Below are 13,132 nucleotides of genomic sequence, written 5' to 3' on the forward strand. Positions count from 1 at the left end.
ACTTTGCGCCCCGCCCCTTTCTCTGCTGGCGTTACGCCTTCAGGCTTCAACTGACATCCCCTGCCAGGACGTGGACATGGTAGACGGACTAGACGCTCGAGAGTGAGTGAACGCGCCGTTAACCGACGTCTCCGAGTTTACGGGCGACGAAGACAGAGGCACTCACACACACACGTATTAACTGAAGAAACTTTCAAATCATATCATGTGTAAAAAATGGTGGTGTTTCCTAATGTTAATATGTGATTTGGGTTTTACTAGAAACATCAGACAGTCTGAAAGAATTCGCTCTAAACAAGCATAGTATTGACGGGTTTCCGTCTGTCAGGGAAGCAGGCCTTCCCCGCGGCTGGATCCCCGTCCCCTGACACCTCTCGGTCCCGTCCTCCCCGCCCCGGGCTCCCTTCCAAGATGGCCGCCTGCCCTGCCCCCGCCAGAGCGCGCTCCGTGCAGCCCCCACCCCCAGTCCCTCTTCAGTGTCGCTGCGGCTCTGGCTGGGCTCGTGCCCGCGGCCCGCGCTCCCGCTGCCGCAGCCACTGAGCGGTTGTGTGAGGCGGAGAGAGCGCAGCTCGGGCGGCGAGAGGGCGGCGCGGGTGTCCGAGCTCCGGGGGCCCCGGGAGCGGAGCCATGAGCTGGGGCAGCGAGCTCTGGGTGAGTGAGGGCCCGGGGGGTGATGAGCGAGGGATGCTGAGGGAGGACCAGGCGTCTGAGGACCAGCCGGGGAGCTGAGGGGCAGGGTAGGTCCCAGGGGGTCACTGAAGGGGCTGTGGACACTGTGAGGGGGGGGCTGTGGACACTGTGAGGGGGGGGCTGTGGACACTGTGAGGGGGGGGCTGTGGACACTGTGAGGGGGGGGGGCTGTGGACACTGTGAGGGGGGGGGGGGCTGTGGACACTGTGAGGGGGGGGGCTGTGGACACTGTGAGGGGGGGGGGCTGTGGACACTGTGAGGGGGGGGGCTGTGGACACTGTGAGGGGGGGGCTGTGGATACTGTGAGGGGGGGCTGTGGATACTGTGAGGGGGGCTGTGGACACCCTGAGGAGGGGGTTTCAGGGGGTCACTGAAGGGGCTGTGGACAATGTGAGGGGGGCTGTGGATACTGTGAGGGGGGGGCTGTGGACACTGAGGGGGGGGGCTGTGGACACTGTGAGGGGGGGGGGGCTGTGGACACTGTGAGGGGGGGGCTGTGGACACTGAGGGGGGGGCTGTGGACACTGTGAGGGGGGGGGCTGTGGACACTGTGAGGGGGGGGCTGTGGACACTGTGAGGGGGGGGCTGTGGACACTGTGAGGGGGGGGCTGTGGATACTGTGAGGGGGGGGCTGTGGATACTGTGAGGGGGGGCTGTGGACACTGTGAGGGGGGCTGTGGATACTGTGAGGGGGTTTCAGGGGGTCACTGAAGGGGCTGTGGACACTGTGAGGGGGGGCTGTGGATACTGTGAGGGGGGGGCTGTGGACAATGTGAGGGGGGCTGTGGATACTGTGAGGGGCGCTGTGGACACTGTGAGGGGGGGGGGCTGTGGACACTGAGGGGGGGGCTGTGGACACTGTGAGGGGGGGGGGGCTGTGGACACTGTGAGGGGGGGGCTGTGGACACTGTGAGGGGGGGGGCTGTGGACACTGTGAGGGGGGGGCTGTGGATACTGTGAGGGGGGGGCTGTGGACACTGTGAGGGGGGGCTGTGGACACTGTGAGGGGGGGCTGTGGATACTGTGAGGGGGGCTGTGGACACCCTGAGGAGGGGGTTTCAGGGGGTCACTGAAGGGGCTGTGGACAATGTGAGGGGGGCTGTGGATACTGTGAGGGGGGGCTGTGGACACTGTGAGGGGGGCTGTGGATACTGTGAGGGGGGGGGCTGTGGACACTGTGAGGGGGGGGCTGTGGATACTGTGAGGGGGGGGGCTGTGGACACTGAGGGGGGGGCTGTGGACACTGTGAGGGGGGGGGCTGTGGACACTGTGAGGGGGGGGCTGTGGACACTGTGAGGGGGGGGCTGTGGATACTGTGAGGGGGGGGCTGTGGATACTGTGAGGGGGGCTGTGGACACCCTGAGGAGGGGGTTTCAGGGGGTCACTGAAGGGGCTGTGGACAATGTGAGGGGGGGCTGTGGATACTGTGAGGGGGGGCTGTGGACACTGTGAGGGGGGGCTGTGGATACTGTGAGGGGGGCTGTGGACACCCTGAGGAGGGGGTTTCAGGGGGTCACTGAAGGGGCTGTGGACAATGTGAGGGGGGCTGTGGATACTGTGAGGGGGGGGCTGTGGACACTGTGAGGGGGGGCTGTGGATACTGTGAGGGGGGCTGTGGACACCCTGAGGAGGGGGTTTCAGGGGGTCACTGAAGGGGCTGTGGACAATGTGAGGGGGGCTGTGGATACTGTGAGGGGGGCTGTGGATACTGTGAGGGGGGCTGTGGATACTGTGAGGGGGGCTGTGGACACCCTGAGGAGGGGGTTTCAGGGGGTCACTGAAGGGGCTGTGGACACTGTGAGGGGGGCTGTGGATACTGTGAGGGGGGCTGTGGATACTGTGAGGGGGGCTGTGGACACCCTGAGGAGGGGGTTTCAGGGGGTCACTGAAGGGGCTGTGGACACTGTGAGGGGCGCTGTGGATACTGTGAGGGGGGCTGTGGATACTGTGAGGGGGGCTGTGGATACTGTGAGGGGGGCTGTGGATACTGTGAGGGGGGCTGTGGATACTGTGAGGGGGGCTGTGGATACTGTGAGGCGGGCTGTGGACACTGTGAGGCGGGCTGTGGACACTGTGAGGCGGGCTGTGGACACTGTGAGGCGGGCTGTGGACACTGTGAGGGGGCTGTGGACACTGTGAGGGGGGCTGTGAGCTTGCTGTTGGTCAGGAGGGCAGTCTGAGGGTGTCCACCTGTGGTCAACAGAGGGAGGGGGAGGATGAGTCCATCTGCGGCCAGCGGGGTGAGTCCGCCACAATGTCTCTGCTTAAGGAGGAGGTGAGACTGTCATGTCTCAGCTGGGGAGGAAGTGAGTCCATCATGTGTCAACTTGGTATAGGTAGTGAGTCCATCATGTGTCAACTTGGTATAGGTAGTGAGTCCATCACGTGTCAACTTGGTATAGGTAGTGAGTCCATCATGTGTCAACTTGGTATAGGTAGTGAGTCCATCATGTGTCAACTTGGTAAAGGTAGCGAGTCCATCATGTGTCAACTTGGTAGAGGTAGCGAGTCCATGATGTGTCAACTTGGTGAGGGAGTGAGTCCATCATGTGTCAACTTGGTAGAGGGAGTGGGTCCATCATGTGTCAACTTGGGGTGGGAGTGGGTCCATCATGTGTCAACTTGGGGTGGGAGTGAGTCCATCATGTGTCAACTTGGGGTGGGAGTGGGTCCATTATGTGTGAACTTGGGGTGGGAGTGGGTCCATCATATGTGAACTTGGGGTGGGAGTGGGTCCATCATGTGTCAACTTGGGGTGGTAGTGGGTCCATCATGTGTCAACTTGGGGTGGGAGTGAGCCCATCATGTGTCAACTTGGGGTGGGAGTGAGCCCATCATGTGTCAACTTGGGGTGGGAGTGAGCCCATCATGTGTCAACTTGGGGTGGGAGTGAGCCCATCATGTGTCAACTTGGGGTGGGAGTGAGCCCATCATGTGTCAACTTGGGGTGGGAGTGAGCCCATCATGTGTCAACTTGGGGTGGGAGTGAGCCCATCATGTGTCAACTTGGGGTGGGAGTGAGTCCATCATGTGTCAACTTGGGGTGGGAGTGAGCCCATCATGTGTCAACTTGGGGTGGGAGTGAGCCCATCATATGTCAATTTGGTAGAGGGAGTGGGTCCATCATGTGTCAACTTGGGGTGGGAGTGAGCCCATCATGTGTCAACTTGGGGTGGGAGTGAGCCCATCATATGTCAATTTGGTAGAGGGAGTGGGTCCATCATGTGTCAACTTGGGGGCAAGTCTAACGTGTCAACTTGGGGGTGGGAGTGAGTCCATCATGTGTCAACTTGGTTGGGAGTGAGTCCATCATGTGTCAACTTGGGGGCAAGTCTAACGTGTCAACTTGGGGGTGGGAGTGAGTCCATCATGTGTCAACTTGGGTGGGAGTGAGTCCATCATGTGTCAACTTGGGTGGGAGTGAGTCCATCATGTGTCAACTTGGGTGGGAGTGAGTCCATCATGTGTCAACTTGGGTGGCAGTGAGTCCAACATGTGTCAACTTGGGGGGTGGGGGTGAGTCTAACTTGTCAACTTGGGGGCTGGGGGTGAGTCTAACGTGTCAACTTGGGGGCTGGGGGTGAGTCTAACGTGTCAACTTGGGAGTGGGAGTGAGTCCATCATGTGTCAACTTGGGGGTGGGAGTGAGTCCATCATGTGTCAACTTGGGGGTGGGAGTGAGTCCAACATGTGTCAACTTGGGTGGGAGTGAGTCCAATATGCGTCAACTTGGGTGGGAGTGAGTCCAACATGCGTCAACTTGGGTGGGAGTGAGTCCATCATGTGTCAACTTGGGTGGGAGTGAGTCCATCATGTGTCAACTTGGGTGGGAGTGAGTCCATCATGTGTCAACTTGGGTGGGAGTGAGTCCATCATGTGTCAACTTGGGTGGGAGTGAGTCCATCATGTGTCAACTTGGGTGGGAGTGAGTCCATCATGTGTCAACTTGGGTGGGAGTGAGTCCATCATGTGTCAACTTGGGTGGGAGTGAGTCCATCATGTGTCAACTTGGGTGGCAGTGAGTCCAACATGTGTCAACTTGGGGGCTGGGGGTGAGTCTAACGTGTCAACTTGGGGGCTGGGGGTGAGTCTAACGTGTCAACTTGGGGTTGGGAGTGAGTCCATCATGTGTCAACTTGGGGGTGGGAGTGAGTCCATCATGTGTCAACTTGGGGGTGGGAGTGAGTCCATCATGTGTCAACTTGGGGGTGGGAGTGAGTCCATCATGTGTCAACTTGGGGGTGGAAGGGAGTCCAACATGTGTCAACTTGGGGGCTGGCGGTGAGTCTAACTTGTCAACTTGGGGGCTGGGGGTGAGTCTAACGTGTCAACTTGGGGGCTGGGGGTGAGTCTAACGTGTCAACTTGGGGGCTGGGGGTGAGTCTAACGTGTCAACTTGGGGTTGGGAGTGAGTCCATCATGTGTCAACTTGGGGGTGGGAGTGAGTCCATCATGTGTCAACTTGGGGGTGGGAGGGAGTCCATCATGTGTCAACTTGGGGGTGGGAGGGAGTCCAACATGTGTCAACTTGGGGTGGGAGTGAGTCTAACAAGTGTCAACTTGGGGGGTGGGTCCATCATGTGTCAACTTGGGTGGGAGTGAGTCCATCATGTGTCAACTTGAGGGCTGAGGGTGAGTCTAACAAGTTTCAACTTGGGGGGTGGGTCCATCATGTGTCAACTTGGGGGCTGGGAGTGAGTCTAACAAGTGTCAACTTGGGGGGTGAGTCCATCATGTGTCAACTTGGGTGGGAGTGAGTCCATCATGTGTCAACTTGAGGGCTGAGGGTGAGTCTAACAAGTGTCAACTTGGGGGGTGGGTCCATCATGTGTCAACTTGGGTGGGAGTGAGTCCATCATGTGTCAACTTGGGGGCTGGGAGTGAGTCTAACAAGTGTCAACTTGGGGGGTGGGTCCATCATGTGTCAACTTGGGGGCTGGGAGTGAGTCTAACAAGTGTCAACTTGGGGGGTGAGTCCATCATGTGTCAACTTGGGTGGGAGTGACTCCATCATGTGTCAACTTGAGGGCTGAGGGTGAGTCTAACAAGTGTCAACTTGGGGGGTGGGTCCATCATGTGTCAACTTGGGTGGGAGTGAGTCCATCATGTGTCAACTTGAGGGCTGAGGGTGAGTCTAACAAGTTTCAACTTGGGGGGTGGGTCCATCATGTGTCAACTTGGGGGCTGGGGGTGAGTCTAACTTGTCAACTTGGAGGCGGGGGGTGAGTTCATCATGTGTCAACTTGGGGCGGGAGTGAGTCCATCTCCGTGTGTCAAGTGGAAAGATAGGGTCAGGGGGTCCATCAGTAGTCCTCGGGGGATGAGGGGTGAGTGAGTCCAGCATTAGACCTCGGGGGGATGAGGGGTGAGTGAGTCCATCATTAGTCCTCGGGGGGATGAGGGGTGAGTGAGTCCAGCATTAGTTGGTCATCTGGGGAGGGAGGGAGACCATCATTGGGGCACTGGGGAGGAGGGCAGCCCCTCATCAGTGTCTGGGGGAGTCCCCTCAGGGTAAATCCATCATTACTGGTGGGGGGGTTGGGGTTAAGTCCATGATTTGGCAGCGTGGGGTGTGAGTCCATCATTGGTCCACTGGGGGCTGGGAGGGGCGGGGTGAGTCAAACATTGGTCCTCTTGGGGGGGGGGGGGAGCTCTGTCATTAGCTGCGGGGGTGAAGGTCGGTTCATCATGGTCAGCCGGGGAGGGGCGCACGTTTAAAAGGGGGTGCTGGTGCCCACGGGGGGGAAGCCCCGCGGGGAGGGGTGCCCTCAGCAGAAGCCCCCCCTCCCATGCCCAGGGGGCTCGGCGATGGGCTGGCACACGAGCCTTCCATGCCCAGACGGGTGCGGGGGCGAGAGCGGGCTGTCCCCGGGGCTGCGCGCTCCAGAGCTCGTTTATTGCCAAAACAAAACCGTGCTTCTGCCGTGGAGTGGGAGCCACGAGCATCCATCGTCTGGGCCTGAATGAACCGACTGTAAACACCGCCTGCTGCCCCCAGCCAGGCGTGGATGGGTGCGGGAGCGTGGGGAAGGACGAGCGGGGATGGAACCTGCACAGGGGTGGAGAGCCGGGGATGGACCCTGGCACAGGGGTAGAGAGCCAGGGATGGACCCTGGCACAGGGGTAGAGAGCCAGGGATGGACCCTGGCACAGGGGTAGAGAGCCAGGGATGGACCCTGGCACAGGGGTGGAGAGCCAGGGATGGACCCTGCACAGGGCTACAGAGCCAGGGATGGACCCTGGCACAGGGCTACAGAGCCAGGGATGGACCCTGGCACAGGGCTACAGAGCCAGGGATGGACCCTGGCACAGGGGTAGAGAGCCGGGGATGGACCCTGCACAGGGGTACAGAGCCAGGGATGGACCCTGCACAGGGGTACAGAGCCAGGGAACGGTGTGCCAGGATGGAGCATGCACAGGGAGCCGGGGGATGGTGTGCGAGGATGGACCCTGGCATAGGGATAGAGAGCCAGGGAAAGATGAGCAGGGAAGGACCCTGGCCTGGGGTGGAGAGCCGGGGATTGGCCCTGGCACAGGGGTAGGTAGCCCAGGGAAAGGTGTGCAAGGATGGACAGCTGGCACAGAGAGAGGTGTGTAGGGGTGGACCCTCCCCTGGCACAGGGAAAGTTGTGCACGGATGAACCCCTGGCACAGGGAAAGGTGTACGAGGATGGACCCTGGCACAAGGAAAGGTGTACGAGGATGGACCCTGGCACAGGGAAAGGTGTGCGAGGATGGACCCCTGGCACTGGGAAAGGTGTGCGAGGATGGACCCCTGGCACTGGGAAAGGTGTGCGAGGATGGACCCTGGCACAAGGAAAGGTGTGCGAGGATGGACCCCTGGCACAGTGAAAGGTGTGCGAGGATGGACCCCACGGCACAAGAAAAGGTGTGCGAGGAAGGAACCCACGGCACAAGAAAAGGTGTGCGAGGATGGACCCCTGGCACAGGGAAAGGTGTGCGAGGATGGACCCCTGGCACAAGGAAGGGTGTGCGAGGATGGACCCCTGGCACAAGGAAGGGTGTGCGAGGATGGACTCTGGCACAAGGAAAGGTGTGCGAGGATGGACCCCTGGCACAAGGAAGGGTGTGCGAGGATGGACTCTGGCACAAGGAAGGGTGTGCGAGGATGGACCCTGGCACAAGGAAAGGTGTGCGAGGATGGACCCCTGGCACAAGGAAGGGTGTGCGAGGATGGACCCTGGCACAAGAAAAGGTGTGGGAGGATGGACTCTGGCACAGTGAAAGGTGTGCGAGGATGGACCCTGGCACAAGGAAGGGTGTGCGAGGATGGACCCTGGCACAAGGAAAGGTGTGCGAGGATGGACCCCTGGCACAAGGAAGGGTGTGGGAGGATGGACTCTGGCACAGTGAAATGTGTGCGAGGATGGACCCTGGCACAAGGAAAGGTGTGGGAGGATGGACCCTGGCACAGTGAAAGGTGTGCGAGGATGGACCCTGGCACAAGAAAAGGTGTGCGAGGATGGACCCCTGGCACAAGGAAGGGTGTGCGAGGATGGACCCTGGCACAAGGAAAGGTGTGCGAGGATGGACCCCTGGCACAAGGAAGGGTGTGCGAGGATGGACCCTGGCACAAGAAAAGGTGTGCGAGGATGGACCCCTGGCACTGGGAAAGGTGTGCGAGGATGGACCCTGGCACAAGGAAAGGTGTGCGAGGATGGACCCTGGCACAAGGAAAGGTGTGCGAGGATGGACCCCTGGCACAAGGAAGGGTGTGCGAGGATGGACCCTGGCACAGTGAAAGGTGTGCGAGGATGGACCCTGGCACAAGGAAGGGTGTGCGAGGATGGACCCTGGCACAGTGAAATGTGTGCGAGGATGGACCCTGGCACAAGGAAAGGTGTGGGAGGATGGACTCTGGCACAGTGAAAGGTGTGCGAGGATGGACCCTGGCACAAGAAAAGGTGTGCGAGGATGGACCCCTGGCACAAGGAAGGGTGTGCGAGGATGGACCCTGGCACAAGGAAAGGTGTGCGAGGATGGACCCCTGGCACAAGGAAGGGTGTGCGAGGATGGACCCTGGCACAAGAAAAGGTGTGCGAGGATGGACCCCTGGCACTGGGAAAGGTGTGCGAGGATGGACCCTGGCACAAGGAAAGGTGTGGGAGGATGGACTCTGGCACAGTGAAAGGTGTGCGAGGATGGACCCTGGCACAAGGAAAGGTGTGCGAGGATGGACCCCTGGCACAAGGAAAGGTGTGTGAGGATGGACCCCTGGCACAGGAAAGGTGTGCGAGGATGGACCCTGGCACAAGGAAAGGTGTGCGAGGATGGACCCCTGGCACAAGGAAGGGTGTGCGAGGATGGACCCCTGGCACAAGGAAAGGTATGCGAGGATGGACCCCTGGCACTGGGAAAGGTGTGCGAGGATGGACCCCTGGCACTGGGAAAGGTGTGCGAGGATGGACCCTGGCACAAGGAAAGGTGTGCGAGGATGGACCCCTGGCACAGTGAAAGGTGTGCGAGGATGGACCCCACGGCACAAGAAAAGGTGTGCGAGGAAGGAACCCACGGCACAAGAAAAGGTGTGCGAGGATGGACCCCTGGCACAGGGAAAGGTGTGCGAGGATGGACCCTGGCACAAGGAAAGGTGTGGGAGGATGGACTCTGGCACAAGGAAAGGTGTGCGAGGATGGACCCCTGGCACAAGGAAAGGTGTGCGAGGATGGACCCTGGCACAAGGAAAGGTGTGGGAGGATGGACTCTGGCACAAGAAAAGGTGTGCGAGGATGGACCCCTGGCACTGGGAAAGGTGTGCGAGGATGGACCCTGGCACAAGGAAAGGTGTGGGAGGATGGACTCTGGCACAAGAAAAGGTGTGCGAGGATGGACCCCTGGCACTGGGAAAGGTGTGGGAGGATGGACCCCTGGCACAGTGAAAGGTGTGCGAGGATGGACCCTGGCACAAGGAAAGGTGTGCGAGGATGGACCCCTGGCACAAGAAAAGGTGTGCGAGGATGGACCCCTGGCACAAGGAAAGGGTGCGAGGATGGACCCTGGCACAAGGAAGGGTGTGCGAGGATGGACCCCTGGCACAGGGAAAGGGTGCGAGGATGGACCCCTGGCACAAGAAAAGGTGTGCGAGGATGGACCCCTGGCACAAGGAAAGGGTGCGAGGATGGACCCCACGGCACAAGGAAAGGTGTGGGAGGATGGACCCCTGGCACAAGGAAAGGTGTGCGAGGATGGACCCCTGGCACAAGGAAAGGTGTGGAAGGATGGACCCTGGCACAGTGAAAGGTTTGCGAGGATGGACCCCTGGCACAAGGAAGGGTGTGCGAGGATGGACCCTGGCACAGGGAAAGGTGTGCGAGGATGGACCCCTGACACTGGGAAAGGTGTGCGAGGATGGACCCCTAGCACAAGGAAGGGTGTGCGAGGATGGACCCTGGCACAAGGAAAGGTGTGCGAGGATGGACCCTGGCACAAGGAAAGGTGTGCGAGGATGGACCCTGGCACAAGGAAAAGGTGTGCGAGGATGGACCCCTGGCACAGGGAAAGGTGTGCGAGGATGGACCCCTGGCACAAGGAAGGTGTGGGAGGATGGACTCTGGCACAGTGAAAGGTGTGCGAGGATGGACCCCTGGCACAAGGAAAGGTGTGCGAGGATGGACCCCTGGCACAAGGAAGGGTGTGCGAGGATGGACCCCTGGCACAGGAAAAGGTGTGCGAGGATGGACCCCTGGCACAGGAAAAGGTGTGCGAGGATGGACCCCTGGCACAGGGAAAGGTGTGCGAGGATGGACCCTGGCACAAGGAAAGGTGTGCGAGGATGGACCCTGGCACAAGGAAGGGTGTGCGAGGATGGACCCCTGGCACTGGGAAAGGTGTGCGAGGATGGACCCTGGCACAAGGAATGGTGTGCGAGGATGGACCCCTGGCACAGGGAAATGCTTGTGAGGAGATTGCGCGTGGCACAGCGATCGAACCGCACAGAGGAAGAAGTGTGGAAACCAGCCGTGGGTGGCACTGTGCCATGCAGGGAGAGGTGTGTGACAGTGGAGCCCTGGCATAGATATAGGACTGTACATGAATAAACGTCCGAGGAGTAAGCCATGGTCTATGGATAAATTCAAACAAAGTGGATCCCTGGCACCGTGCCACGCAGGAAAAGATGTGTTAAGATCCAACCTGCCCCTCCACAGTGCCATGATGGCACTGTGTGTTAAGTGCCCCCATGGTACAGTGCCTTGAATTGAAAAGTGTGTGAAAGTTGACCCCTCACCTTCTCACAGTGCCGTGCACGGAACAGTGCGTGAAGATCCAGGGTTGGCAGTCTCCTACAAGTGTCGTTTAGAGAAGGGTGACTGAGTAACTAAGCCTGGCACTTATGTATCCTTGAACCTCTTACAGTGCCATGCAAGGAAAGGTGTGCATGTGGACACTGGGCGCTGGCACTGCCTCAGTGCCACACAGGGGAAGGTTGGTCTGTTAATATTGGGCGCTGGCACTTCCTCAGTGCCACACAGGGGAAGGTGTGTGAACACTGGGCCCTGGCACTGACTGGCACGCAGGGGAGGGTTGGTCTGTTAATATTGGGCGCTGGCACTGACTGGCACGCAGGGGAAGGTTGGTCTGTTAATATTGGGCGCTGGCACTGCCTCAGTGCCACACAGGGGAAGGTTTGTCTGTTAATATTGGGCGTTGGCACTGCCTCAGTGCCACACAGGGGAAGGTTGGTCTGTTAATATTGGGCACTGGCACTGCCTCAGTGCCACGCAGGGGAAGGTTTGTCTGTTAATATTGGGCACTGGCACTGCCTCAGTGCCACGCAGGGGAAGGTTTGTCTGTTAATATTGGGCGCTGGCACTCGCTCAGTGCCACGCAGGGGAAGGTGATTTAACATTGAGCGTTGGCACTGACTGCCTCAGTGCCACGCAGGGGAAGGTTGGTCTGTTAATATTGGGCACTGGCACTGCCTCAGTGCCACGCAGGGGAAGGTTGGTCTGTTAATATTGGGCGCTGGCACTGCCTCAGTGCCACACAGGGGAAGGTTGGTCTGTTAATATTGGGCGCTGGCACTGCCTCAGTGCCACACAGGGGAAGGTTGGTCTGTTAATATTGGGCGCTGGCACTGCCTCAGTGCCACGCAGGGGAAGGTTTGTCTGTTAATATTGGGCGCTGGCACTGCCTCGGTGCCACACAGGGGAAGGTTTGTCTGTTAATATTGGGCGCTGGCACTGCCTCAGTGCCACGCAGGGGAAGGTTTGTCTGTTAATATTGGGCGCTGGCACTGCCTCAGTGCCACGCAGGGGAAGGTTTGTCTGTTAATATTGGGCGCTGGCACTGCCTCAGTGCCACGCAGGGGAAGGTTTGTCTGTTAATATTGGGCGCTGGCACTGCCTCAGTGCCACGCAGGGGAAGGTTTGTCTGTTAATATTGGGCGCTGGCACTGCCTCAGTGCCACGCAGGGGAAGGTTTGTCTGTTAATATTGGGCGCTGGCACTGCCTCAGTGCCACACAGGGGAAGGTTTGTCTGTTAATATTGGGCGCTGGCACTCGCTCAGTGCCACGCAGGGGAAGGTGTGTGAACATTGAGCGTTGGCACTGACTGCCTCAGTGCCACACAGGGGAAGGTTTGTCTGTTAATATTGGGCGCTGGCACTGCCTCAGTGCCACGCAGGGGAAGGTTTGTCTGTTAATATTGGGCGCTGGCACTGCCTCAGTGCCACACAGGGGAAGGTTTGTCTGTTAATATTGGGCGCTGGCACTCGCTCAGTGCCACGCAGGGGAAGGTGTGTGAACATTGAGCGTTGGCACTGACTGCCTCAGTGCCACACAGGGGAAGGTGTGTGTTCATATTGGGCAGGGGACGGTGTGGTCGGTTGGAGCAGTGCCATGCAGTGTAAGATGTGTGCCTACCCAGAGGTCTGATTGGCTGCCCGTGATGCCAGGCAGAAGGTGTGTGCCACCGAGCAGTGCTATTGGTCGAGCAGGAGGGAGTCTTGCGCCTGTTGGCCCATCCTGCAGCTTTCCAGTGGGGCCTGGGCTGCTTCGGCCTGGTGAGGGGTGGATTCGTGGTTCTGGAAAGGCTTCGGTTGATGCCGTGTGCGCCACACACCGCCCCTCACCCCCTGCTTTTAATATTGGATGCAGCTGTGTGCAAGCTTCTCAGTCACCGCCTCCGGCTGCCCCCCCCCTTGGATCCAAACGCCTCGTTGTCATCGTTGGAGGGTAATGTTGTCATGCAGGGAGAGCTTCAGCGCCTCCAGGGACAGGGGTTGTGTTTACAAACTGCTGGCATTCTTTGAATGACATTGTATTTTCGTTTGATGAGCAGGGAAGGGCGGCGCCTGCTGCCAGAGCTCCGTTTATCCTCGAAAGTTACAATGCCAACAGTACCAGGTCATGCTCGTTTCAGTACACACCCAGATGATTGAGATGGCAGAGACTAGAGCGCCAGTCATGGCCAGGGCATGTA

General features: G+C 59.3%; 1 protein-coding gene across 16 annotated transcripts in view; it reads left to right on the forward strand.

Annotated features, from left to right (window-relative positions):
- Window positions 1–496: 496 nt before the first annotated feature.
- FNBP1 (formin binding protein 1) overlaps window positions 497–13,132 on the forward strand; it is an 878,539-nt gene continuing 865,903 nt past the window's right edge. For all 16 annotated transcript variants that reach the window (XM_078646220.1, XM_078646221.1, XM_078646222.1 and 13 more), the window contains exon 1: window positions 497–651. In XM_078646220.1, the coding sequence (XP_078502346.1) occupies window positions 628–651 (24 nt within the window). In that variant the 5' untranslated portion in view covers window positions 497–627. The remainder of the gene's footprint in view (window positions 652–13,132) is intronic.

The sequence above is a fragment of the Lissotriton helveticus genome, chromosome 5_1, assembly GCF_964261635.1.
Source record: "Lissotriton helveticus chromosome 5_1, aLisHel1.1, whole genome shotgun sequence".
Classification (NCBI taxonomy): Eukaryota; Metazoa; Chordata; class Amphibia; order Caudata; family Salamandridae; genus Lissotriton; species Lissotriton helveticus.